This window comes from Chiloscyllium punctatum, chromosome 1 (assembly GCF_047496795.1).
Source record: "Chiloscyllium punctatum isolate Juve2018m chromosome 1, sChiPun1.3, whole genome shotgun sequence".
NCBI lineage: Eukaryota > Metazoa > Chordata > Chondrichthyes > Orectolobiformes > Hemiscylliidae > Chiloscyllium > Chiloscyllium punctatum.
In genome coordinates, this window is record NC_092739.1 from 161,977,477 (window position 1) to 162,004,316 (window position 26,840).

The following is a 26,840-nucleotide window of genomic DNA, read 5'->3' on the forward strand; positions in this document are numbered from 1 at the left end:
AAACCCTGGAACGTTGAGCAGCCAGTCCTGTCCCTTTCTCTACCAAGTCTTGTAGCCACAGTATCATTGTCCCATGTACTGATCCAGGCTGTAAGCTCATCTGCCTTACCTATGATACGCCTTGCATTGAAATAAACACACTCAGTCCATTAGTACCATTGTGTTCACTTACCTGTCTCTTCCAGTCCCTTTTTTCTGATTTACTGGAGCTAACATCTACTTTCCCTTCAATCCCTCTACTTCATGACCTGCTGCTCTGGTTCCCAGCCCCCTGCCACTCTAGTTTAATCCTCCCGAGTTGCACTAGCGAACCTCCCTGCGAGAATGTTTGTTCTGCTCAAGTTTAGGTGCAACCCACCCCTCTTGTACAGGTCATCCCTGCCCCAGAAGAGCTCCCAATGATCCAAGAACCTAAATCCCTGCCCCCTGCACCAGCTCCTTAGCCATGTGTTCATCTGTCCTATCTTTCTATTCCATGCCTCACTAGCACGTGGCACTGGCAGTAACAAAGGGCTTTTGCCCGAAACATCGATTTCAAAGCTACTTGGATGCTGCCTGAGCTGCTGTGCTCTTCCAGCACCACTAATCCAGTAACACAGAGATTTTTAACCTCAAGTCCTATTATTCAGGCTCTTTCCAAACTCCTTTTACTCACTTCACAGGATCTCATTCCTCTTTCTACCTATGTAATTGATATGAATGTGCACCACTACACCTGGCTGCTCACCCTCCCCCTTAAGAATTTCATGCAACTGCTCAGAGACGTACTTGAGGCTGGCACCAGCCATGCAACGCACCAAATCCTGGAGTCTCGAACGCAGCCACAGAAACATTTGTCTGTGCCTTCTACTAGCAAGTCGCCAACCACTATCACTTGCTTGAACCTTGTCCAACCCTGTTCTACAGCAGAACCAGTTGTGGTGCCACAGGCCTGGCTGCTGCTGTTATACTCAACTGAGAGTCTATACCCCCAACAGTATCCAAAATGGTATTCCTGTTAGAGAAGAAATTAGCCACAGGAGGCTCCTGTATTACCTGCCTGACTCTCCTGGCATCACTCATCTACCTGATTGAACCTATAGTGTGACCGTCTCCCTGTAACTAGTGTCTATCACTCTCTCTGCCCCTATATCCTCATCCTCAGTGTGTCCAATTGCCACTCCAAACGAACAATGCAGTCTGTGAGGAACTGCAGCTGGTCACACTTCCTGCAGACGTAGTCGTCAGGGACACTGGACTGCTCCCTGATCTCCTGCATCTGGCAGCAGGAGCACACCACTGGCCTAACTACCATATCTTCCCCTTTACACTCAGAAAGATAAAAGAATCCATGCTGACCAGATATCCTAAATTAATCTAGTTCCATTTGTCAGCAGTTGGCCCATATCCCTCTAAATACTCTTTATTCATGTACCCATTCTGTATATACCCTTTTTAATGTTACTGCCTCCACCACTTCCTCTGACAGCTCGTTCAATACTTTATTGCACCTAAAGGAAAATACATGCTGTGTTGTACTGTACAGTAACTATTTGAAGCACTCTAAATACAAATATTATAAGTACGATTTCAAATCTGTTATCCTCAAAGAGAACCTTAACAACACTCAAAACGCAGTGTAGGGTCACCCGTCTCTATTTTAAAGCTGAAATTACAAATAAAGTGCTGGAGGAACTCAGCAGGTCTGGCAGCATCTGGGGAGAGAGAAAAACCATGTTCACATTTTCAGTCCAGTATTGCTCATCTTTAAAAGTTAAGGAGGCTGGGAAATGGTTGTTTTTATGCTGTTCACAAAGTGGGAGTAGGAGCAAGTGGAGCCCAGAGCAAAAGACAAAGGGAGTGTTTATTGTAATAAAAACTGGATATAGATACAGAAAAAGAGTTATAATGATTGGTGTGAATAGTGGAAAATAGGTCAGCTCTGCTGGGAGGGGTAAGAGGTGTAATAAAAATTAAAGACACTGTCCAAGCTTTGAAGTTTTAATCTCAATGTTGCCCTGAAAGCTATAAACTGCCTCAGGGGAAAATGCAGTGCAGTTCCTTCAGCTTGCAAAGGGATTCTAAGATAGTAATGTTAGCAGGAGAGCAAGATGTTAACTTGAAGTGAGAAACCTGAAAACTCCTTGGTTAAGTGGCATATCTATAAATGGTTTATTATCAGTTTCTTTCGTTAATATCCTTCTTGAGACCATTAAAGAAGCTGCTGCAGCTTAAGGATTATTTGATGTATATTCCTTAAACTCATCTCATTAACATTGTTATTTTTCTGGAGCTTTTCTCTCATTGACTTATAAGTCACTTTGGACAGATGGTTTTTGAGACTGATCAACTAACAGCCACTACAGACTTTTTCTCTGTTACTGAAACTTGCACTTTGCCTGACTGCATCTAGATGGTTCAGTCTTTCTGTAGTACTGGACTTATGGTGCTAGGCAACAGCAGTTTATTTTTCTTTGTTTCCTAATGCACTAAACTGTTTACTTCAAGGTTTCAACTGACTCATTAAAATTCATAGAAACTCCTGATGTCCTGGCACCAATCACAAACAAATCTAAATTTAAACTAAAACCATGGGTGGAATTTTCTCAGCCTCTGAACAACAATGACAATGGTGAGAATGAAAAATATGAGATTCGCAATATCGAGAGAAAAGAAAGTCTGATTTTTCACTTAAGCTTTTAAGGGTTGATGAGAATCATATTAGTGATCCTTAAGGTGCTTATTTACATGCATTAACGTCTCATTATTACCTAAACTTGCCTCATTTATTTGCAGAGTCAAAAGGTACGGTGCTAGAAAAGCACAGCCGTTTAGGCAGCACCGAGGAGCAGAAGAGCCGATGTTTCAAGCATGAGCTTTTGACTCTTCTGTTCCTTGGCTGCCTGAACGGCTGTGCTTTTCCAGCACCACACCTTTTGACTCTGATCTCCAGCATCTGCACCTCTCACTTTCTCCTCATTTATTTGTAGATTGCTATTTTCCTAAGTACCATGTAGAAACTGCATGATACCAATTCCCGATATGAACCTAGTATTGCACTTCATCTTCCCTGGGCCTCCACCTTTGCCATCCCACTCCAGTTGTGCAGGACATAATCCATACACAGTGATGGCCTGCATACTCCATCCATGTAGGTTGACATTGATAAAGTGATACCCTTTTCACATTATCATGGCATATCTCGGACTAAATTACAATATAATTAAGAATGTCAATACTGCACTTTGGAACTCACTGACAATGCTGCTACAAGGACTGGCTGTTTGGACAGATACCCAACTCCTAGATCAGAATACAATGCATCTCAAGAGCTGTCTTTCTTAGTGCTCAATCACTTTGTGCTTGCTTGGATGTTCACAGCATCACTACCATGCTTTGCCTTTTAGCACAGACAGAAAACCAGGCATCATATCATGTTTGCCATCAAACATGATGGACATGTGGACATGTTGCTGTATGCCACTGTGCTACATCAATGTCACACCAAAGCATGTATCAACTGCTTACATTGGCAATTACGCTGAATGTGCTATGACCATGTTATCATGTGACCATGGCTTAACGTCTGAGAGGAATAGCCCTTAGTCCAGTCAGTGGTCAGCATGGTCAGCTGGAGATCTCAGCACTGTCACTCGACAGCGTAGTCCAGTTACAGTCCATAGAGGTTTGCCATGGTTAGACAATTGCTTTCTGTGATTGGGGTCTGGGTATCAGTGTTGTGATAATGTTGGTGTGACCACACCTAGAGTATTATGTACAGTTTTTCACTCCTTACTTAAGGAAGGATGTAATGCCACTGGAGGCAGTTTAAGAGGATTTTCACTGGATTAATTCAGGCCAGGATAAGATCAGCCATGATCATGTTAGACAATAGACAATAGATGCAGGAGTAGGCCATTCTGCCCTTCGAGCCTGCACCGCCATTCAATATGATCATGGCTGATCATTCCTAATTAGTATCCTGTTCCAGCCTTATCTCCATACCCCTTGACTCCACTATCTTTAAGAGCTCTATCCAATTCTTTCTTAAAAGAATCCAGAGACTGGGCCTCCACTGCCCTCTGGGGCAGAGCATTCCACACAGCCACCACTCTCTGTGTGAAGTAGTTTCTCCTCATCTCTGTCCTAAATGGTCTACCCCGTATTTTTAAGTTGTGTCCTCTGGTTCGGCACTCCCCCATCAACGGAAATATGTTCCCTCCTGCCAGAGTGTCCAGTCCTTTCATAAGCCTATACGTTTCAATCAGATCCCCTCTCAGTCTTCTAAACTCAAGGGTATACAAGCCCAGTCGCTTCAGTCTTTCCGTGTAAGGCAATCCTGCCATTCCAGGAATTGACCTCGTGAACCTACGCTGCACTCCCTCAATAGCCAGAATGTCTTTCCTCAAATTTGGAGACCAGAACTGTACACAGTACTCCAGGTGTGGTCTCACCAGGGCCCTGTACAGCTGCAGAAGCACCTCTTTGCTTCTATACTCAATCCCTCTTGTTATGAAGGCCAGCATGCTATTAGCCTTCTTCACGACCTGCTGTACCTGCATGCTTGCCTTCATTGACTGGTGGACAAGAACACCCAGATCTCTCTGAACAGCCCCTTTACCTAATTTGATACCATTGAGGTAGTAATCTGCCTTCCTGTTCTTGCCACCAAAGTGGATAACCAGACATTTATCCACATTAAACTGCATCTGCCATGCATCTGCCCACTCACCTAACTTGTCCAGGTCACCCTGTAATCCCCTAACATCCTCATCACATTTCACCCTACCACCTAGCTTTGTGTCATCAGCAAATTTGCTAATGTTATTGCTGATACCATCTTCTATATCATTTACATATATTGTAAAAAGCTGCGGTCCCAGCACGGATCCCTGCGGTACCCCACTGGTCACTGCCTGCCATTTCGAAATGGAGCCGTTAATCACTACCCTTTGTTTCCTGTTAGCCAACCAATTCTCTATCCAATCTAGTACTTTGCCCCCAATCCCGTGCGCCCTAATTTTACTCATGTTAAATGGCAGAGTAGGCTTGAAGGTCTGAAATGCCTAATCCTGCTCCTAATTCCTATGTTCTTATGTACCATATTCCAAAGAGATTTCAGAACCTGTGTACATAGGTCACAAAATTGCCCTGTTCATGAAGCCCTAAATGTCTTTGGAACTGTATCTAGCTTTCACTGCTGGGAAAGTATGCATAACAACAGCTTGGGGGAGAGCTTTTGTGGTGCAGTGATGGTGTTCCTACCCCTAAGCCAGAAGTCATTCATTCAACTACTGCCTGCTCCAGACATGTGTAATAATGCTTCTGAACAGGCTGGTTAAGCAAAATTCTAAAATACCTCTATGTAAGGAAAATGTGCTTTATAAATGCATCAGCAGTGATTATAGCAATGTGACAAATTGACTAAACAAAATGCATTGCTAGGTATTGTTGAGCTCATTCCATTGCAATTACTTTCCTTTGTGGCTGTCTTAGTGTCAGGAAATGTATGTTTTGCACCTTGTGGGTGATTTTCCTGATCTCAGACACAACATTAACACTCCTCCATAAAATGAAGCAGACTTTAGCTGTTTGTAATCTGGCAGCCTGAATTGCTTGTTGTTCATATGTCATATTGCATCACAGTCCTTGTCTCACATATTTCTCTACATTGCCTGTTTCAGCCTACACAGCTGCCTTTCTCACAATTATTGGACCTTTGTGCCATTTGTTCTGATTAATTCATTTTATTTGCTAGCTTATGTGGCACATGGATTAATTATGACGTAACAGGGATACATAACCATGTTTTATCTATGATGCTTCTAACAATTCAGTTGAAGAGAAACAAAATATTGCAGCATGGGGAAATCTGGAACGAAAACAGAAACCACTGGAAACATTCAGCCATCATCTGTGGAGAGAAACAGAGTTAATAGCCTAGATTTTCATTGAATCAGGATAATTCGGAAGCCCTTTAAAATGGCTGGCAAGCCTTGATTCTGTTATTCCTTACCCTATTCCCGGTGTGGCAAATTTGGACCATGAGCTGATAGCCAGTGATCCAACTTGCCCAGCTCCATAGTGATGTTAGGCCACTCTGCTCAATTTTCACGAAGTCATCATCAGCTCAGCTTTTCAAAGGATCCTGGTTCACAGCATAGAGGTACCTATTTCTGTGCTGTGTATACTATATAATTATTGCATTCATAACGCTTATGAAGCAAATTGAAATGCAACAATGACCTTTTCTGTTCGAGGACGTTTATACTGTATGAAAGCGAACTGAGGACCTCGTGTGGCAGGATATATTTATTACAGCAATATGGTAAAAGTAGAGATGCAAGTACACAATTGCTGTTACAATAGTTATATGAACACATATTGATGAACAAATTATGAGCAAGAGTAAGCTATTTGGCCCCTTGTGACTACTGCACCATTTAATAAGGTTATGGTTGATCTGATTGTGACCTCAACTCCATATTCCCATCTACATCAGATAATCTTTGGCCCTATTGTTCGTCAAGAATCTATTCACCTCTAGCTTAAAAGTATTCAATGACCTTGCCTCCATTTTAAAAAATTCATTCACAGGACATGGGCATTGCTGACTGGCCCAATATTTATGGCTGATCCTAAGTGTTACAGTTAAGAGTCAACCACATTGTTTTTTGATTAGATTAGATTACTTACAGTGTGGAAACAGGCCCTTCAGCCCAACAAGTCCACACCGACCCACCGAAGCGCAACCCACCCATACCCCTACATCTACCCCTTACCTAACACTACGGGCAATTTAGCATGGCCAATTCACCTGACCTGCACATCTTTGGAGTGTGGGAGGAAACCGGAGCACCCGGAGGAAACCCACGCAGACACGGGGAGAATGTGCAAACTCCACACAGAGAGTCGCCTGAGACGGAAATTGAACCCGGGTCTCTGTTGCTGTGAGGCAGCAGTGCTAACCACTGTGCCACCATGCCGCCCACACGGTGTGGGTCTGGAGTCACATTGAGGCCAGGCCAGATAAGGATGGCAGTTTCCTTCCCTAAAGAACATCAATGAACCAGATCCTAAAGGACATCTGATAGTCAACAATAGTTTCATGGTCATCATTAGACTGTTAATTCCAGATTTTTATTGAATTCAAATTTCACCATCTGCATGGTAGGATTTGAATCCTTGTCCCCAGAACATTATGTAGGTCTAGATTAACAGTCCAGCAATAATACCACAATGCCATCACCTCCCCTCCAACAATTTAATCGCATCATTATTCTGCTGTATATCCTCAAATTTATTTTTCTCAAGTAAACATCTATTTTCCTTTAGAAATTATATTTTCTTCTGCCATCTTCATGTGTAACAAGTCCCAGGTCATTGCCATTCACTGTTTCTTTCTCATATCCTCGTGTATCTCTTGCCCAAAACTTTAAATCCATGCACCTGGTTCTTGTATGATTAGCTAATATGAACAGCTTTTATTTCTTAACTTGGAAGAACAACCCTAACTTCTTCAAGTGAACCTTGTGGTTAAAATCCCTCATCCAAGGAACCGTCCTTGTAAATCTCCACTGCGCCCTCACATTTTCTTTAAGGGTCACAAGAAACCAATCACTGACTTGATGGACCTGCAGCTTCACTCCTTGAATCTTCTTCTGGTGATTTGTCCTAACAGTGTTGTCTCTGACTTCCTTTTGCCAGTTGGCACTATTTCCCTTATGCTGGCCATTCTATCTTTTGCTGATTGCCCATCATTGCTTTTTAATTTAAGTTTCTGGCAGCGTTTTCCTATGGGATCATTCCATCCCTTTCTTTCTCTTTCTTTCTGTCTCTCTCATTCTCTCTCCTGCTGACACCTCGGTTTTTGGCATTACTTTCTCTCAAGCTCACTGTCCTCTGAGTCTCAGACCAGCTCTCTCTGACCAATCTAATCTATCCTTCTTCTTCACATTGTTTTTTTATTTACCTATCCAATTCAACAACTCTTTCCTAACTTGGTCTGATATTACTATAGAAAGGATATACTTGCCATAGAGGGACTGCTGCAGAGATTCACTCGGCTGATATTGGGGTTGGCAGGGCTGTCCTATGATGAGGAACTGGTTTGACAGGGTCTGTATTGATTAAGGTTTAGAAGGATGAAAGAGGGTCTGATTGAAAAGTTCTAGCAGGGCTGGACAGACTGGCAGGGAGAATGATTTCCCTGGTTGGGAAGTCTAGAACAAGGGACACAGTCTCAGCTGGTAGATCATTTCAGATTGAGATCGTCATAAAATCAAACAGCATGGAATCAGACCCTTGGGTCCAACTTGGTCCAAGTTTACCAAACTAAAGTAGTCCCACTTCCCTGCATTTGACCTATATCATTCTAAACCTTTCCTATTCATGTGCCTGTTCAAATGTCTTTTAAATATTGTAACTATACCTGCATCTACCATTTCCTCTGGCAGTTCATTTCCATATTCGAACCATATGAAAAAGTCACCCCCCTCATGTCCCTTTTAAACCTTTCTCCTCTCATCTTAAAATTATGCCCTCAAACTTTGAACTCCCAACCCTTGAGAAAAGACCTTGCTATTCACCTTATCTATGCCCCTCATGATTTTATAAACATCGATAAGATTACTCCTCAATCTCCAGTGCTCCAGTGAAAAATGCCCCAGTTTATGGGATGAGGAAAAATGTCAACACTCAAAGGATAATGAATCTGTTAATAATCTTCTGTTAAGTGGGATTTGTCAAGGTTCAGGCAATCAATTATTATAAGGGACGGCACAGTGGCTCAGTGGTTAGCACTGCTGCCTCACAGCACCAGGGACTTAGATTTGATTCCTGCCTTAGGCAACTGTCTGTGTGGAGTTTGCACATTCTCCCAGTGTCTGCATAGGTTTCCTCCCACAGTCCAAAGATGTGCAGGTCAGGTGAATTGGCCAATGCTAAATTGCCCATAGTGTTAGGTACATTAGTTAGGGGTAAATATAAAGTAGGGATATGGGTGTGGGTGTGTTACTCTTTGGATGGTCGGTGTGGACTTGTTGGGCTGAAGGGCCTGTTTCCATACTGTAGGGAATCTAATCTAATCTAAAGGGACTCTCCAGTCAGGGGTACAAACAGGGGATTCTGCAGCCGTGAGCAAGACTTCAGAATGGGGTTTTGCCTTCCTGGTTGCAGGACATCCAGGAGAGGTTGCAGCAAGTTGTTAAAGGGGAAACTTAGCAGCTGGAGGTCATTGTACACATTGGTACAAACAACAGGGAAAGGGGGAAAGGGATGAGGTTTTTTCAGAGACAATGGAGGAACATAGGTAGGAGGTTGAAAAGAATGAACTCTAAGGTAGTAATCTCATTTGCTGGTGAGAGTTGGAATAGGAAGATGGGGCAGATAAATGAGGGGCTCAAAATATGGTGTAGGGAAAAGCAATTAGATTTTTGGATCATTGGGTTTTCTTCTGGGCAGAAGGGACCTGTTCAAAGGGGACAGGTTTTATATGAACTGGAGGAGACCAATATCCTGGTGGGAAGATTTGCTAGTGCTACTTGGGAGCCTTTAAACTAGTATGGAGAGTGAGTAGGGGTGATCCTAAGTGGTAGTGAGAATAGTGAGAGTGCTGAGGATGATTTGGAAGTTAAAGAGAGAAAGTTAATTAGATAAGGCAGGCAAGAGCATGTCAGAAATGAGGTAGTTCAAAGAATGCAAGAGATCTGACAGGCCGAATGGCCTTACTTCCGCTCCTATGTCTTATGGTCTTATGGTAAGGTGGATGAACTCAGCGCATTTATAAGACTGGGATATCGCAGTTATCATACAGACATCAGTGAGGGGGGGATAGGACTGGCAGCTCAACGTTCCATGGTTTAGATGTTATAGGAAAGATAGAAAGGGAGGCGGGGGTTGGGGTGTGACATTTTGATAAGGGAAAACATAACTGCTGTACTTAGCGAGGAACTTCCTCGGGGATCGTCCAGTGAAGCTATATGGGTGGAACTTACAAATAAGAAGGGGACGATCATCTTGAATAGTTTAGATGTTGTAGGAAGAATAGAACGGGAGGCAAGGGGTGGGGGAAATGGGGTGATGTTTTTGATTAGGGAAAGCATAACTGCTGTACTTAGTGAGGACATTGCTGGCGGATCGTCCAGTGAAGTTATATGGGTGGAACTTACAAATAAGAAGGGAATGATCACCTTGGCAGGATTGTACGAGAGGACTCCTAATAATCAGCGGGAAACTGAGGAGCAAATATGTAGAGAGAACTCAGATATTGGTAAGAATAATAGGGTTGTAATAGTTGGGGAGTTCAACTTGCCAAACATAGACTGGGACTGCTAGAGTGTTAAAGACTTGAATGGAAAGGTCTTTATTAAATGTGTTCTAAAAGTTCAAAATTAGAGTACAGCCAATTTTGAATGTATGAGATGTATGAAGGGCCTGTTTCCATACTGTAGGGAATCTTATCTAATCTAAAGGGACTCTCCAGACAGGGGTACATACAGGGGATTCTGCAGCCGTGAGCAAGACTTCAGAATGGGGTTTTGCCATCCTGGTTGCAGGACATCCAGGAGAGGTTGCAGCAAGTTGTTAAAGGGGAAACTTAGCAGCTGAAGGTCATTGTACACATTGGTACAAACAACAGGGAAAGGGGGAAAGGGATGAGGTTTTTTCAGAGACAATGTAGGAACTTAGGTAGGAGGTTGAAAAGAATGAACTCTCAGGTTAATTAGATAAGGCAGACAAGAGCATGTCAGAAATGAGGTAGCTGAAAGAATGCAAGAGATCTGACAGGTAAGGTGGATATAGTAATTCCAGTGTAGAAACACATGGGGGGGCTAGGAAACTCAAGGAAGTAAATATTGATGTCTTGAATGCAGACCACAGTATAGAAGAGGAAATGGTGGGGGTCTTAAAAAGCATAAAGCTACACAAATCTCCGGGACTTGATCAAGTGTATCCAAGGACTTTGTAGGAAGCGGGGCCGCTAGCAGAAATATTTGTATCTTTTATTGCCACAAGTGAGGTGTTGGAAAACTGGAGGGTGGCTAATGTTGTGCCTTTATTTAAGAGAGGCTGCAAACAGAAGCCTAATGAAGGGTTTATGCCCAAAACGTCGATCCTCCTGCTCCTCGGATGCTACCTGACCAGCCATGTTTTTCCAGCACTACACTCTTCAACTGTAGACCAGTGAGCCTGACATCATTGGTGGATAATTTGTTAGAGGGAATTCTGAGAGACAGGATTTACATGTATTTGGAGAGGCAATTAATGATTAGGGATAGTCAGCACGGCTTTGCGTGTAGGAAATCATGTCTCACAAACTTGATTGAGCTTTTTAAGGATGTGTCCAAGAAAATAGATGAGGTCAGAACAATAGAGTCATAAAGTCATAGAGATGTACATTACGGAAACAGACCCTTCAGTCCAACTCGTCCATGCAGACCAGATATCTTAAATTAATCTAGTCCTATTTGCCAACACTTCGCCCACATCCCTCTAAACCCTTCCTTTTAATATACTCATCCAAATGCCTTTTGAATGTTGTAATTGTTTTAGCTTCCACCATTTCCTCTAGCAGTTCATTCCATACATGCACTACCCTCTGCATGAAAAAGTTGCTCCTTAGATCCTTTTAAATTTCTCCCCTTTCACTCTAAGCCTATGCCCTCTACTTCTGGACTCCCCCACTCCAGGGAACAGACATTGTCTATGTACCCTATCCATGCCCCTCATGATTTTATAAACCTCTATAACATCACCTCTCATCCTCCGATGTTCTAGGGAAAACAGCCTCAGCCTATTAAGTCTCTCCTTATCGGTCAAACCCTCCAACCCTGGCAACATTCTTGTAAATCTTTTCTGAACCCTTTCAAGCTTCACAACACCCTTCCAATAGGAAGGAGACCAGAATTGCACACAATATTCCAAAAGTGGCCTAACCAATGTCCTGTACAGTTGCAACATGACCTCTCATCTCCTCTACTGAATGCTCTGACCAATAAAGGAAAGCATACCCAATGCCTTCTTTACTATTCTATCTGAATGGGCTGAATAGGCTGGGGCTGTTTCCCCTGGGCAGTTGGAGGCTAAGTGGTGACCTTACAAAACGTTTATAAAATCATGAGGGGCATGGATAGGGTAAATAGACAAAGTCTTTTCCCTGAACTAGAGGGCATAGGCTTAGGGTGAGAGGGGAAAGATTTAAACGGGACCTAAGGGCCAACCTTTTTACGCAGAGGGTGGTGTGCATATGGAATGAGCTGCCAGAGGAAGTGGTGGAGACTGTTATAATTATAACATTTAAAATGCATCTGGATGGGTATATTAAAAGGAAGGGATTAGAGGGATATGGGCCCAGTGCTGGCAAATGGGACAAGATTAAGTTGAGATATCTGGTCCACATGGAAAAGTTGGATCAAAGGGCCTGTTTCCATGCTGTACATTTTTATGATTCTAATTGGGCCAAGGAGTGGCAAATGGAGTTTAGTTTAGACAAATGCAAGGTGTTACATTTTGGTAAGATGAATAAATCCAGTTATTACACAGTAAATGGTTGGGCCCTGGGGAGTAAATAACCCCAACACAACATGCAAAGACATAAACACACAGACTCTCTTAGAGAAAATGTAATAATTGTAATATGATCAGCCAGGTGGACTTCATATAATATGAGTTCCCTGATTGGGGCTATTAATCTGGTCCAATCAGGGAGCCCAGGCTGACAGATATAAGCACAAGTGTACAAGGGTCTGTTCACTCTGAGGGAGTTGGATCAGTGCCAAGGACTCTCCAGATGAAAATAAAGCGTGACTTGGTGACTGGATATCAGCCTCTGTTGAATTATTTCAGTGGCAACAAGGGAAAAGCATTCTCTCAAAGAAATTCACTGCAACTGTCATGTTTAAGTTGGATTAAACATTTCTGGCATCATGCCATTATTTGTGAAGCTTGACTCATTGTATTCTGTCGTCGAAGACTGAGTAGAGTATGTGGAAAGAATGCTTTATGTTTTCTGGGCAAATGACATTGGGGCAGATGAAACACAATGAGTAATTTTCCTGTCAGTTTGTGGACCAGCAGCTTTTTCAGTTATTAGGAACCTAACTTTCCCTGAGGCACCAGATACCAAAAGCTTTCAATGGTTGATGCATTTAGTCAAGGAATATTAAGACCTCAAGCCTTCTCTAATTCTAAGATGCGATCATTTTACTTGGTAATTTGAATCCAGATCAAGATTTTGATTTAACCCCTAATGAGATGCTGAGAGACCATTGATATGTGGGATTAATGATGTAACCAAACAAAAGTGCCTACTAGCTGAAGCCCAACTTGACTTCAAACAGGCAGTTCAACTGGCTGCCGAACTTCATTAGAAAATGCGAAATGTGGAGCATACGAGTTGCAGGGCATTTTAATGGAAGTGGACAACCTCACCAGTCTAACTGAGCTTGGAGAACACCACTTGAGTGAAAGCAATTGCATCGCCTCTCTTGGAACATATCCTGAACAGAGGGATTCTAGGTCAGCCCACAGAAAAATCCCAAAACAAAGCCTTGGTCAAACTGTTAGAAGTTTCTTCAGGATCCGGGCTGGCAAGCCATTGAAGTTGTTGCTGTTATGTAGACTTGAGACAGCAAAAGAGTTCCACTAGACCTAAATTGAGTAAGATAACTCATAGGCCGGCATCTAGGAGAGTGCACACCCTGGTTTGGAACAGTTAAATTGCTTAGCAACATCAAAATAAACGACTGGTTAAATGGTCACCTAGTTCGAATGGAAGTTGATACTGGTGTGGCTGTTTCAGTGATTGCAGAAACAGTCTTTGACAAAATTTGCTCAGGACCCCAACCCTTAAACTAGACAGAACCTATACCAGGGAATCTTTACAGATTAAGATTATAACTTTGGTTCCAGTCTCTTATGAGAAGCAGAGTCATAGAGATGTACCGCATGGAAACAGACCCTTCTGTCCAACTTGTCGATGCCAATCAGATAATGATTTGCCAGCATTTGGCCCATATCCCTCTAAACCCTTCCTATACATGTACCCATCCAGATGCCTTTTAAATGTTGCAACTGTACCAGCCTCCATCACTTCCTCTGGCAGTTCATTCCATACACGCATCACCCTCTGCGTGAAAAAGCTGCTCCTTAGGTTCCTTTTAAATCTTTCCTCTCTCAGCCTAAACTTATGCCCTCTAGTTCTGGACTTCCCCAACCCAGAAAAAAAGCCTTGTATATTTACCCGATCCATGTCCCTCATGATTTTATAAACCTCAATAAGGTCACGCCTCAGCTCCAAGGAAATCAGCCCAGCCTCTCCCTATAGATCAAACCCTCAAACCAACATCCTAGTAAATCTTTTCTGAACCCTGTCAAGTTTCACAACATCCTTCCCATTTTGCAAGAAAAGGTTTGGGTCTAAGCTTGACGGAGTGAAATTGGTTCAGAAAGATTATCCTAGATTGGTACAACATTTTTCAATTAGAAAATGGCTGCCTGAGTGAAGTCCCAGAACTAGTTCTGGGTGCTAAATACCCAGAAAGCCTTTCAGGAAGGTTTAGGAACTATCAAAAGAACGAAGGCCACCTGCACGTTGATCACAAATTAATTCCAGGACTCTGCAAGGCCTGCCCACTGCTATTTGCCTTACAGAAAAAAGTAGAGACAAAAATTGGAAGGCTGGAAAATGAAAGAATCAAGTCATCAAACCAGTCCAATTTGCGAAACAGGCAGCAACAGCTGTACCAATTGTGAAGTCTGATGTGTTGGTTTACTTCTGTGGGAATTTTAAACAAATGGTCAACAGCTTTTCACAGCCAGATAAATATCCAATCCTTCCACAGAGGATTTATACACAAAGCTGGCAGGGGGGCTGACCTCATGAAGATGGACATGAGCCATGCTTACTTACACTTGCAGTTGGATGAGAATTTCCAGAAGTATGTTACAATTAATACTCATAAAGGTTTGTACCAATATACAAGACTGCCATTTTGGGTATTGTCAACCTATGCAATTTTTCAGTGGACGATGGAGAACATTTTACAAGGTCTAGCCCAGATCACCAGTTATCTAGATAGCGTCCAATGGGTGTAATCCGGTCTTGTCAACTATTTAAACCCTGCTGGTCACTTGGGGTGCCTGAAACACATATTTTTCCCTTTTATGACATTTCCCCACCTAGGAGAAATGTCTAAGTACTATGTCCAAGTTCTCTAAGTGCTCCTGTTTAGTTTTCTCTGTTATTAGCACATTAGTAAAGAATCAGCTGTCAACCTGTAAGGTGTTGGCACACTGATCCCAAGCAAGATCTGGTATTGACATGCAATGCCTCCCCATAGGCTGTCTGGATAGTATTAGCTCACAGGTGTCAATGGAGAGGAACGCCCAATAGGGTATTCATCCAGGACTTTGGTTAATGCAAAGCATAAATATGCCTAGATAGAAAAAGAAGATTTGCAGTCATATTTGGAGTCAGAAAGTTCCACCAATGCTTTTATGAATGTAAATTTGCAATAATAACCCCTGCCAGGTCTACTTGAAGAGGACAAGATGTGGAGGTGCTGGTGTTAGACTGGGGTGGACAAAATTAAAAATCACACAGCACCAGGTTATAGTCCAACAGGTTTATTTTGAAGTACTAGCTTTCAGAGCACTGCTCCTTCATCAAGTAGCTACCGTTCGGAAGTCGAATGGTATTCTTCATATTAGGACATCGCTATACTATCCATCAACCAATGGCAGAAAGAGCAGTCCAAACTAACCATGAGAATGTCCCTGCATGGGTAAGAGGCATGTTGAAAATGAAGTTAGGTCCAGAGACATATAAAGTTTGGGTAGGTGCGATGGTCCTGAAAATGCATGTGGACCATATGAAAATGACAAACTCACAAACAGTGCAGGAACGAAACTTGCCCAACTCCTCGACTACCTTTCCGTCTGTTCTGGGATCTGTGGGTTCTCCCTCTCCATCTAGCATAGAAGATACCTCAGAATCTGAGATGGACTTGATGAATATCACTGCCTCGATGCCTTTGCTGCTTGAAAAGGAGAATGAATTTTTCCAAGACCCTCCTGGCGCAAGAGGCAAGAGGTATGTTACATGGCACTGGTATTAGAAGCAGAGTTGGAGGAACTTGACCCCAATGCTAAATCCCCCAGAAGAAGCTACACAAAAAAAAAATTGACCTAAGTCCTCAGACTCAGGGGGTAGGGTTGTAGTGATTGTTATCCAGGTGGACCTCATAGAATATGTGTTCCCTGATTGGGGCTGCCAATCTGGTCCAATCAGGGAGCCCTTGCTGACAGATATAAACAGGAGTGTCAGAAGTTCTTTTCACTCTGAGAGCTGGCTCTGAGGGAGCTGGATCTGTGTTAAGGAGTCTCCACATGTAATTAAAGGGTGATGTGGTGATGGGATACTGACCTCTGTGGAGTTATTTCAGAAAGATTTGAAAACCTGCTGCAGGGTGGTGACAACAAGAATGGTCCAGGAGCTGAGAATCCCTCTCCCTGGCTCACTTCCACGATCCCTGAACTCCTGGGCCCTCCTTTTTGCCCCATATCTCTCTATCCCCCTGCCTCTCCCTCTTACCAGGTTGTCTGAATCTCTCCCCACCTTCCACTCCTGCTCCCCCTCCTCCAACTAATCCTGATCTTCCCTCCCCTTTCACCAGAATTTCCTATCTCTCCTCCATGCCTGTCTGCCCCCACACCAGGCTTAATTTCTTCGCCTGCACCTCCTCAAAATCTTCACACTCGTGATTTAAAGTGATACATGTTATGCATGCATCAGTGTCATCAAATACAGCCCAGCAATGAGATTGAATCTAAACTGCTCTCTAGGCAATTAGGGGTGAGCCACAAATGCTGACTTAGCCAGTGACACCCAAAACCTGTGAATGATATAAAAATAATTAATCAATCAGCTGGTTCTTAGCAAGCTTTTCTCCAAATTAACCAGATAAAATAAACACCTGTCCAAGCCAGTTTTTATTCAAATCAGCCCTAACATGATCTACAGCAAAGAAATGTTATCACTAGCTATCAGATTTCTAGGAAGCCTTGTTTAAAAAAAGTTCAGTGTTCACTGTGAACTTATAATGACCTCTTGTAAACAAACCATTCCAAGTATGTCCACAGAACTTGAACGAAATAAACTTTCCATAATCTTTAAAAGTTTAAGTCCTCCAAGCAACATTAAATATAAAGCATCTTACGAAATGGGGGAAATACTAAATGTGTATTTTGCATCAGTATTTACTGTGGAAAAGGATATGGAAGATATAGACAGTAGGGAAATAGATGGTGACATCTTGCAAAATGTCCAGATTACAGAGGAGGAAGTGCTGGATGTCTTGAAACGCTTAAAGGTGGATAAATCCCCAGGGCTTGATCAGGTATACCCGAGAACTCTGTGGGAAGCGAGAGAAGTGATTGCTGGGCCTCTTGCCGAGACATTTGTATCATCGATAGTCACAGGTGAGGTGCCAGAAGGTTGGAGGTTGGCTAATGTAGTGGTGCCATTGTTTAAGAAAGGCAGTAAAGACAAGCCAGGGAACTATAGACCATTGAGCCTGACCTCAGTGGTGGGCAAGTCGTTGGAGGGAATCCTGAGGGACAGGATGTACATCTATCTGGAAAGGCAAGGACTGATTCAGGATAGTCAACATGGCTTTGTGCGTGGGAAATCATGTCTCACAAACTTGATTGAGTTTTTTGAAGAGGTAACAAAGAAGATTGATGAGGGCAGAGCGGTAGATGTGATCTATGTGGACTTCAGTAAGGCGTTCAACAAGGTTCCACATGGGAGACTGATTAGCAAGGTTAAATCTCATGGAATACAGGGAGAACTAGCCATTTGGATACAGAACTGGCTCAAAAGTAGAAGATAGAGCATGGTGGTGGAGGGTTGTTTTCAGACTGGAGGCCTGTGACCAGTGGAGTGGCACAAGGATCGGTGCTGGGTCCTCTCCTTTTTGTCATTTACATAAATGATTTGGATGCGAGCATAAGAGGTACAATTAGTAAATTTGCAGATGACACCAAAATTGGAGGTGTAGTGGACAGCGAAGAGGGTTACCTCAGATTACAACAGGATCCAGACCAGATGGGCCAATGGGCTGAGAAGTGGCAGATGGAGTTAAATTCAGATAAATGCGAGGTGCTGCATTTTGGGAAAGCAAATCTTAACAGGACTTATACACTTAATGGTAAGGTTCTAGGGAGTGTTACTGAACAAAGAGACTTGGAGTGCAGGTACATAGCTCCTTGAAAGTGGAGTTGCAGGTAGGTAGGATAGTGAAGAAGGCATTTGGTATGCTTTCCTTTATTGGTCAGAGAATTGAGTACAGGAGTTGGGAGATCATGTTGCGGCTGTACAGGACATTGGTTAGGCTACTGTTGGAATATTGCATGCAATTCTGGTCTCCTTCCTATCGGAAAGATGTTGTGAAACTTGAAAGGGTTCAGAAAAGATTTCCAAGGATGTTGCCAGGGTTGGAGGATTTGAGGTACAAGGAGAGGCTAAACAGGCTGGGGGTGTTTTCTCTGGAGTGTCAGAGGCTGAGGGGTGACCTTATAGAGGTTTACAAAATTATGAGGGGCATGGATAGGATAATTGACAAAGTCTTTTCTCTGGGGTTGGGGATTCCTAAACTAGAGGGCATAGGTTTAGGGTGAGAGGGGAAAGATATAAAAGAGACCTAAGGGACAACCTTTTCATGCAGAGGGTGGTATGTGTATGGAATGAGCTGCCAGAGGAAGTGGTGGAGGCTGCTACAATTGCAACATTTGGATGGATATATGAATAGGAAGGGTTTGGAGGGATATGGGCCGGGTGCTGACAGGTGGGACTAGATTGGGTTGGGATATCTGGTCGGGATGGACAGGTTGGACCGAAGGGTCTGTTTCCATGCTGTACATTTCTATGATTCTATGACTCTATAACATTGATACATACATGTCAGAATTGCAAGCCTTGGTAAAAGAGAATATCTGTAGTTTCACATTGAATGATGGTGTACGTTTGTTAGGTAATCACATATATAAGCTGCTATCAATGAAAATGAATATCTGTGGCTGAGACAGTGTTAGATTTGATTACTTACAGTGTGGAAACAGGCTCTTCAGCCCAACAAGTCCACACCAATCCTCCGAAGAGCAACCCACCCAGACCCATTCCCCTACACCTAACACTATGGGCAATTTAGCATGGTTAATTCACCTAGCCTGCACATTTTTTTGGACTGTGGAAAGAAACCAGAGCACCTGGAGGAAACCCACCTGAGGTGGGAATTGAACCCAGGTCTCTGGGAGTGTGAGGCAGTTGTACTAACCATTGTGCCACCATTTAGCTTCCTGGTAACTTGTGAACAAATCCTATCATACTGCATTGAACTGGTAGGAAATAATGTTGTTAATAACTTGAATTCTTCAATTTTTCAGCTGTGCCTCAGCCCTCTCTCCTCTGAAGTCAGGAATTTAGTTATAGGTTCAGGTCCCAGTCTAGGGATTTGAACAAATAATCTGCACTGGCAGTACTATACCCTGGAAGTGCTATTTTTTTAAACAAAATGATAAACACCAGCATCATATTTTGCAATGTTTGTATGTGTTATGGACCAGATCAGAACAACTCAAGTATATTAAGAATGTAGCCTACACCCTAACTTTTTCTTATTTAAAAGGTAGATGTCAGAAGTTATGTTCTGGAAGCAATTTGATTGGTCAAACTACTGGACATTAAGCAAAACATAATTTATTCAAACTATAGTTAAAATACAACAAAGAAAAGAAGAACTTGGAATAACAACTCTATTGACTTAACAGAGTAATATACAGTAACTATAACTAATTAACTATTTCAATGTACTAACATCCCATAAACACATAAGGCAAATTCAGAAATCAGATTTTGTCTCACATGCAATTCAGTAGCCTAGGAGGAGAACCCTAGCTTTTCGGTGTAATCGAGAGTGCGAGAAATAGCTTCCACTTCTTCAAGATCTCAACACCAACTGCTGAAAACTAACTAAAAATCCTTGATCTGTGACAGTTTGACTACATCCACTCAGGTTGCTTCTATTGTTCCAACTTTTTAAAAAATCCCCAAGGCCTCAGTAATCTTCTCATAGACTGCCCACCGCCGTCCCCCAATCTGTTTCTAAAAGAAACCAAGACAAAACACACCCTTTAAAGCCACAACATTGCCACAGTATGCAATCCCATAATATTTCAAAGAAGAGCTGGAGAGTTAGCCCTGAACAGCCATGATGAAAACAAATTTTCTTGTCATGAATACCTTGCTGTATTGGACTACATTTCAAGAAGTGTTTAATTGATTGCCAAGTTATTTGGAGAGTTGTGTGTACTGCTGCATTTTTTCTTTTAATTTCATAGAAAAAAGACTTGATGCTTCTCGCTCGTTCAGAACCTCAGGTTGTGGGACCCAGTTGGTCTGTTCATGTTAACTCCTATTACATCATATTGCCTTCCACCTCACTGACACTCCTGGTGAAGCCTGTAGCAGTGCAAGAACTCCTTCTACCTTGTGATCTTCCTTACAGATCTGATGAACCACCAGAAACAGCTCTAAGTAATATAGAGGTGAGTGCCTGTGTAGGTTATTCATATAGATTTGAAAGGAGGTAACAGAGGGTACTGACACTTCCATACAAATAGAATTTACTTTTAAAAGTCCGGCTATCACATAAATAAACATAGAACATTACAGCACAGTATAGGCCCTTCGGCCCTCGATGTTGTGCCGACCTTTTATCCTACTCTCAGATCAAACTAACCTACATACCCTACATTTTACTATCATCCATGTGCCTATCCAAGAGTCACTTAAACGGCCCTACTGTATCTGACACTACTACCACTGCTGGCAGTGCATTCCAGGCACCCACCACTCTCTGTGTAAAGAACCTACCTCTGATATCTCACCTAAACCTTCCTCCAATCACCTTAAAGTTATACCCCCTCATGAAAGCCATTTTCAACCTGGGAAAAAGTCTCTGGCTATCCACTCTATTCTCTGCCTCTCATCACCTTGTACACATCTATCAAGTCACTTCTCATCCTTCTTCGCTCCAATGAGAAAAGCCCTAGAACCCTCAACTTCATAAGATGTGCTCTCTAGTATAGGCAGCATCATGGTAAATCTCCTCTGCACCCTCTCAAAAGCTTCCTCATCGTTCCTACAATGAGGTGACCAGAACTGAACACAATACTCTTAAGTGTTGTCCAGCCATGACTCTATAGAGCTGCAGCATAATCTTGTGGCTCTTAAACTCAAGCCCACTGCTAATGAAAGCCAACACACCATATGTCTTCTTAATAACCCTACCAACTTGAGTGACAACTTTGAAGGCTCTATGGATACAGACCCCAAGAATCCTGCTTTTAACCCTGCAATCTGCATTCAAATTTTACCTTCCAAAATGAATCACTTCACACTTTTCCAGATTGAACTCCATCTGCCACTTCTCAGCCCAGCTCTGTATTCTGTCATGTCCCATTGCAAGCTACAACACCCCTCCACACTATCCACAACTCCATCAACCTTCATGTCATCAGCAAACTTATTAACTAACCCTTTCACTTCTTCATCCATTTATAAAAGTCACAAAGAGCAGAGTTCCCAGAACTGATCCTTACGGAACACCATTGGTCACCGAGCTCCAGGCTGAATACTTTCCACCTACTACCACTCTCTGTCTTCTATCGTCCTGCCAATTCTGAATCCAGACAGACAAATTTCCCTTTATCCCTTGCCTCTTACTTTCTGAATGAGCCTACCATAGGGAACCTTATCAAATCCCCTGCTAAAATCCATGTACACCACATCCACTGCTCCACCTTCATCAATGTGTTTTGTCACATCCTCCAAGAATTCAGTATGGCTTGTGACGCATACAGTCCCGGTCACAAAGCCATGCTGACTACCTCGAATCAAACTATGCTTTTCCAAATAATTATAAACTCTGTCTCAGAATCCTCTCCAATAATTTGCCCACCACTGTCTGGTCTGTAATTCCCAGGGTTATACAATTCCCTTTCTTGAAAAAGGGAATAACATTTGCCACCCTCCAATCATCTGGCACTATTCCAGTGGACAGTGAGTACTAAAGCATATGAATTTCAGTGCTGGTATGATGCTTAGATATGTAAGTAATATGTTAATGCACAGGTTCAAGAAAGAAAAAAAGAGAGTAGCTAACATCTTGGGAACATTCATTTCATCACAGTCCCAGCAGGAATATGTTCCCCACTGACTCTTCAGGTGTTCTGCGATCCATAACCTCACAAAACAATGTTTATTTGATATTCTTACAGGGCATATTGGAAGGGCTCGATGTGGAATCAACTTTGAACCCACAGTGTCTCAAAAGTAATCTGTATAAACATCTCAGAGGAACTTTGGTCAGAACTCCTTACCGTCAGCAACCAAAGCAAGTACAACGTAAGGAACAAAATCATCCTGAACAGCCATACAGACAGGTATTTATATTTACTTTATTCATGCTTCCCACACTGTGTTCCTAATTTGTCTGGGTGTGCACCTTTGAACCTGCCTGGAAGGTAACAAACAGACCCTGTTCCATAATAATTTTTGTACTGGCTTGTGTAAGCTTAAAGGAATAAATATTTAAAATTTTTGTCCACTGTTCTAATGCTGAGAGCAGGCTCATGCACAGAAAAATAAATAAACTTACAACTAACTAAAATATAGACTAATCTATGGCAGACAAAGTTGTATGGGCAAAAGTGAGGACTGCAGATGCTGGAAATCAGAGTCTAGATTAGAGTGGTGCTGGAAAAGCACAGCAGGTCAGGCAGCATCCGAGGAGCAGAATGTGGACCATTTCACCTTGCTGATCGAGGTGTCCAGAGAGAGGAGAAGCAGGTAAAATGAACAGTTGTGGAAGATTCTGTAATTAGTGATACAGGTACACCCTTTGTAAGAATGATGCAGAGTCGAGATGTTATTCTGTCTTTTGACTTACACAGTTTGAAAATAAGAACACAGAAATAGGAACAGGAATAGACCATTTGGCACCTTGAACCTGCTTCACCATTCAGTAGGAACATGGCTGATCCAACATTCCTCTTTCATCCATTTTCCTGCTCTTTCCTATAACCCTTGATTCCAATCTATCCATCTCAGCCTTAAATATGCAAAAGGACTCTTCCCCACAGCTCTCTGTTGCAAAGAGTTCCAAAGATTCACAACTCTCTGAGAGAAGACATTCCTCCTCATCGCAGAATTAATTTGGCACCCTTTTCTGAGCATTTACCTTATTAAGCCCCCTAAGAATCCCACATGTTTCAGTAAAATCACCTCAAATTCTTCTAAATTCCAGTGAGTAAAGATCCAACCTGTTTAGTCTTTGCTCCTAAGGCAGTCCCTTCATACTAGGGATAATCCCAGTGGACCTTCTGTGAAAAGTCTTTAATGAAATCATATCTTTCCTAAATAAGCAGACCAAAACTGCTCACAGTATTCCAGATGAGACTTATCCTAATCTCATACTCCAATCCCTTTGAAATAAGGGCCAACATTTCATTAGGCTTCCTATTTACCTGCTGCACCTCTGTGCTAGCTTTCTTATGGTCTTCCATCATAAAGACTGATGGTAAATATATATTTAACTCCACTGCCATTTCCTTGTTCCTCAAAACCATTCCCCAGGTTCATTGTCTGAGAGGTTAATCACAGTTGTTTCCAATCCAAGTTTCCCACTCTCAAACTGAAAATAAAATGCTTTACGAAACATTTTAATGAATATTGTAGAACTTGCAATAAAGTTTAACTTGACCATACAGTGTGATTGTAATAGTCATAATATTTTCAAAATACATTCCATAGGGACAGGCAATAAATGCTGACCCAGCCAGTAATGCCCTCATCTCAGGAGTGAATAACAAAACAAAAAAAAGTCAGCCATACAGCCTGATGGGAAACCAGTACAAATTGGAAATTCTAATATGGGATCCCTCACTATTGTTAGTCTTCACAATCTACATTGTTGGTAAGGCACACAGTCCAGGTGGGTTCTACACATTCGAGTTCCTCCACATATCATGGCTTAAATGAAGTTAGACAGTGACTTTTCCCACTGAATCCTTGTGGTGACTACACAAAGCTTTAGTGCACCCCGAGTACATAGTCCTCCACTTTGAATGTTTCAGTCTGCAACCTCAGTCATTGGAAGACCAGTAAGTATCAGGCAGAACATAGAGCAGCTTTCACCTCCAGCTGCAGTTGATGTTAATCTTGTTATGCATTTAGGAACAGTTTGTGACCTATGGAGAACAGAGTCCTACATCACAGAACTGCTCAGGATGAACCTTAAGGAAAAAAAAACCACTAGGGTATTATGTGCTGATCATTGCCTAATAGACTTGCGGCCAAAGTTTCTTTTCTGCATAAATTCCCTATGCTATCTTTCTGATGCCAATATGACATGGTCTGAAAACACAAAGAGGTAGTGCATTTGGAATGGGTGGATCCAGCCATTGTGATCCATATGAGATAAGATTCCCTACAATGTGGAAACAGGCCCTTCGGCCCAACAAGTCCACACCGACTCTCCAAAGAGTAACCCACCCAGACCCATTGCCCTCTGACTAATGCACCTAACACTATAGGTGATTTAGAATGGCCAATTCACCTGACCTGCACATCTTTGGACTGTGGGAGGAAACTGGAGCACCTGGAGGAAACCCACACAGATACGGGGAGAATGTGCAAACTCCATACAGACAGTCGCCCAAGGCTGGAATTGAACCTGGGTCCCTGGTGTTGAGGCAGCAGTGCTAACCACTGAGCCACTGTGCCGTCCCAAGAAAGCGGTTGGAGTGAGAACACTGAGCACTCCATCCCTGGGTGGTTTCAAACCTCTAACCTTTCGGTTAACAGCCAAACGTGCTGACTAATTGCACCACAGAGATTGGCAAGATATTGGGACCAGAAACATAGTGAAGTGTAGGCAAGAGGTATTGTATGAAAGTACTAGGAAGTAAATTATAGAATAAGACTTCAAAACTTATAGTCTCTAGATTATGTCCCACGCCATATCCAAATTGACATATGGTATGGTGATCAGTGAAGTGAACACATGGTTGAAGAAGGTGTCATTAGATGGAAGGGTACCTTTTCATGGAACACTGGTACCAGTACTGGTCCAGGAAGGAACAATACTGCTGGGATGTGATCCAGCTGAACTGACTGAGACCAGAATCTTAGTGGTAAGAATAACTTTCTTTTTTACATGCTTCATTCCAGCCTTTCCACTTCCATCACTTTCACTTCCATCTCCCTTTTCTTATCTTATCTTCTCTCTGAAATTCAGATTTTTTTTAAAGAGTCTAGTTCCGTTTTCTTAAACAAACTGCTTAAGTTGTAACTCAATTCTGATGCCTCACTACTTAGAGAGTCCAGTTTCTCCTTTATTTCTATTAAACCCAAATGTTGTGCAAGTTCTTCAGGTATGTCTGCCTTCTTAGCTGTGGCAAACAACTCAATTTCTAATTTATCTTACAATTCAGTTAACCTTTCTTTTATGATCTCTTTTAAGGTGGTCAGTGACAGCTCTTTCACTTGAAGGAATGCTATAATAGTTTCCAGTATTGTCTGTGGTATTTCTGTGATCCATTTAACCTAATCACTTATTCCAACTTCATGTCCACTTTTACATTGTCTTTGTTTCAAAGTCCTACTGAAGAGCCTGCAAACTTTATTATGAAGAACTGGTGTAATGAAATGGAAATCAAGTAATTTGATTCCAAGAGCCATCACAGATGTGAAAAGATTTAATCAAACTGTCCAAATTCCTCAATTTACCTGACTGACAAACTCAGTGTAAAAGAAACAAATACTAACATAATCCTCTTTAACTTCTAAAAAATACCTATAGGCAGACATTAAGAAACAAGAGACAAGTATTAGACAGGTAGGGAAAGAAGAGGGAAAAAATCAGTGAAATACAATTCTGGCACTAGTCCAGATCATTGATGTTTATGGAGTGTTCTTCTTTTCCCTTCTGATCCCTTTCGGGACCTGGGATTGTGAACAGAGACACTAGTTTAGTGTCTCTGAAAAGTTTTTTTTAAATCCTTTTTCCTTTCAAACAAAAAGAGTAGCTAATTTCTTGGAATGCTCATTTCCTCACAAAAGGGAAAGAGGGAGAGTGACGTGTTTTCTATCACAGGCTGGATGCTTCTCCTGTATTGTTCAAACACAAATGTGTGACCATTCACCTTGGAAACAACCAAGAAGTCCTTACCATGTAGAGAACCCACACAACTGGTCCTTGTTGAAAAACCAAGCAAACATTTGTCATTGGGCAAAGCTGTCCTGAAGACACACCTGCAGAGCTGAGGAATGTGGCTGCCTACTCTCTGCTTGAATAAGACCACAAAACACACACTTTTTCAAAAATCTTTTAACATAGTGGAAAGTATTGAATAATTTTAAAAGCACTTTCTGGCATCCTATTTTTATTGGAGATTTGATTACTTCTGCACAATATAGTGAGTAAAAGGGCTTGGAAATGCCATAACTTGTCATTGGGGGCATTAGAGCATGGAGAAATAGGTAGGAGGATATAGCTTGGCAAGATAGGAGTGAGTGGAGAAGTATAGCTTCCATGGGGACTTATGATCCCAGCTGATGCTATTCCTGATTTGCCATATAAAAACATAAACTTTCTCAGCGTCTAATAACCTCTTCATTATTTAACCAAGCATTGCTACTCTGGAACTTTTACTAAACTCTTAAACTATTTTAAAAAAAATTTAAACTATCAAATCCCTTTTTGGGAAGCAATTGCTTTATATATCTAGTCTTGCAG

General features: G+C 42.1%; 1 protein-coding gene across 1 annotated transcript in view; it reads left to right on the forward strand.

Annotated features, from left to right (window-relative positions):
- Positions 1 to 25,592, forward strand: part of m1ap (meiosis 1 associated protein) — a 64,036-nt gene extending 38,444 nt beyond the window's left edge. The window contains exons 7-9 of the mRNA XM_072575740.1: positions 20,380 to 20,586; positions 22,321 to 22,485; positions 25,566 to 25,592. Of these exons, the coding sequence (XP_072431841.1) occupies positions 20,380 to 20,586; positions 22,321 to 22,485; positions 25,566 to 25,592 (399 nt within the window). The remainder of the gene's footprint in view (positions 1 to 20,379; positions 20,587 to 22,320; positions 22,486 to 25,565) is intronic.
- The last annotated feature ends 1,248 nt before the right edge of the window (positions 25,593 to 26,840 follow it).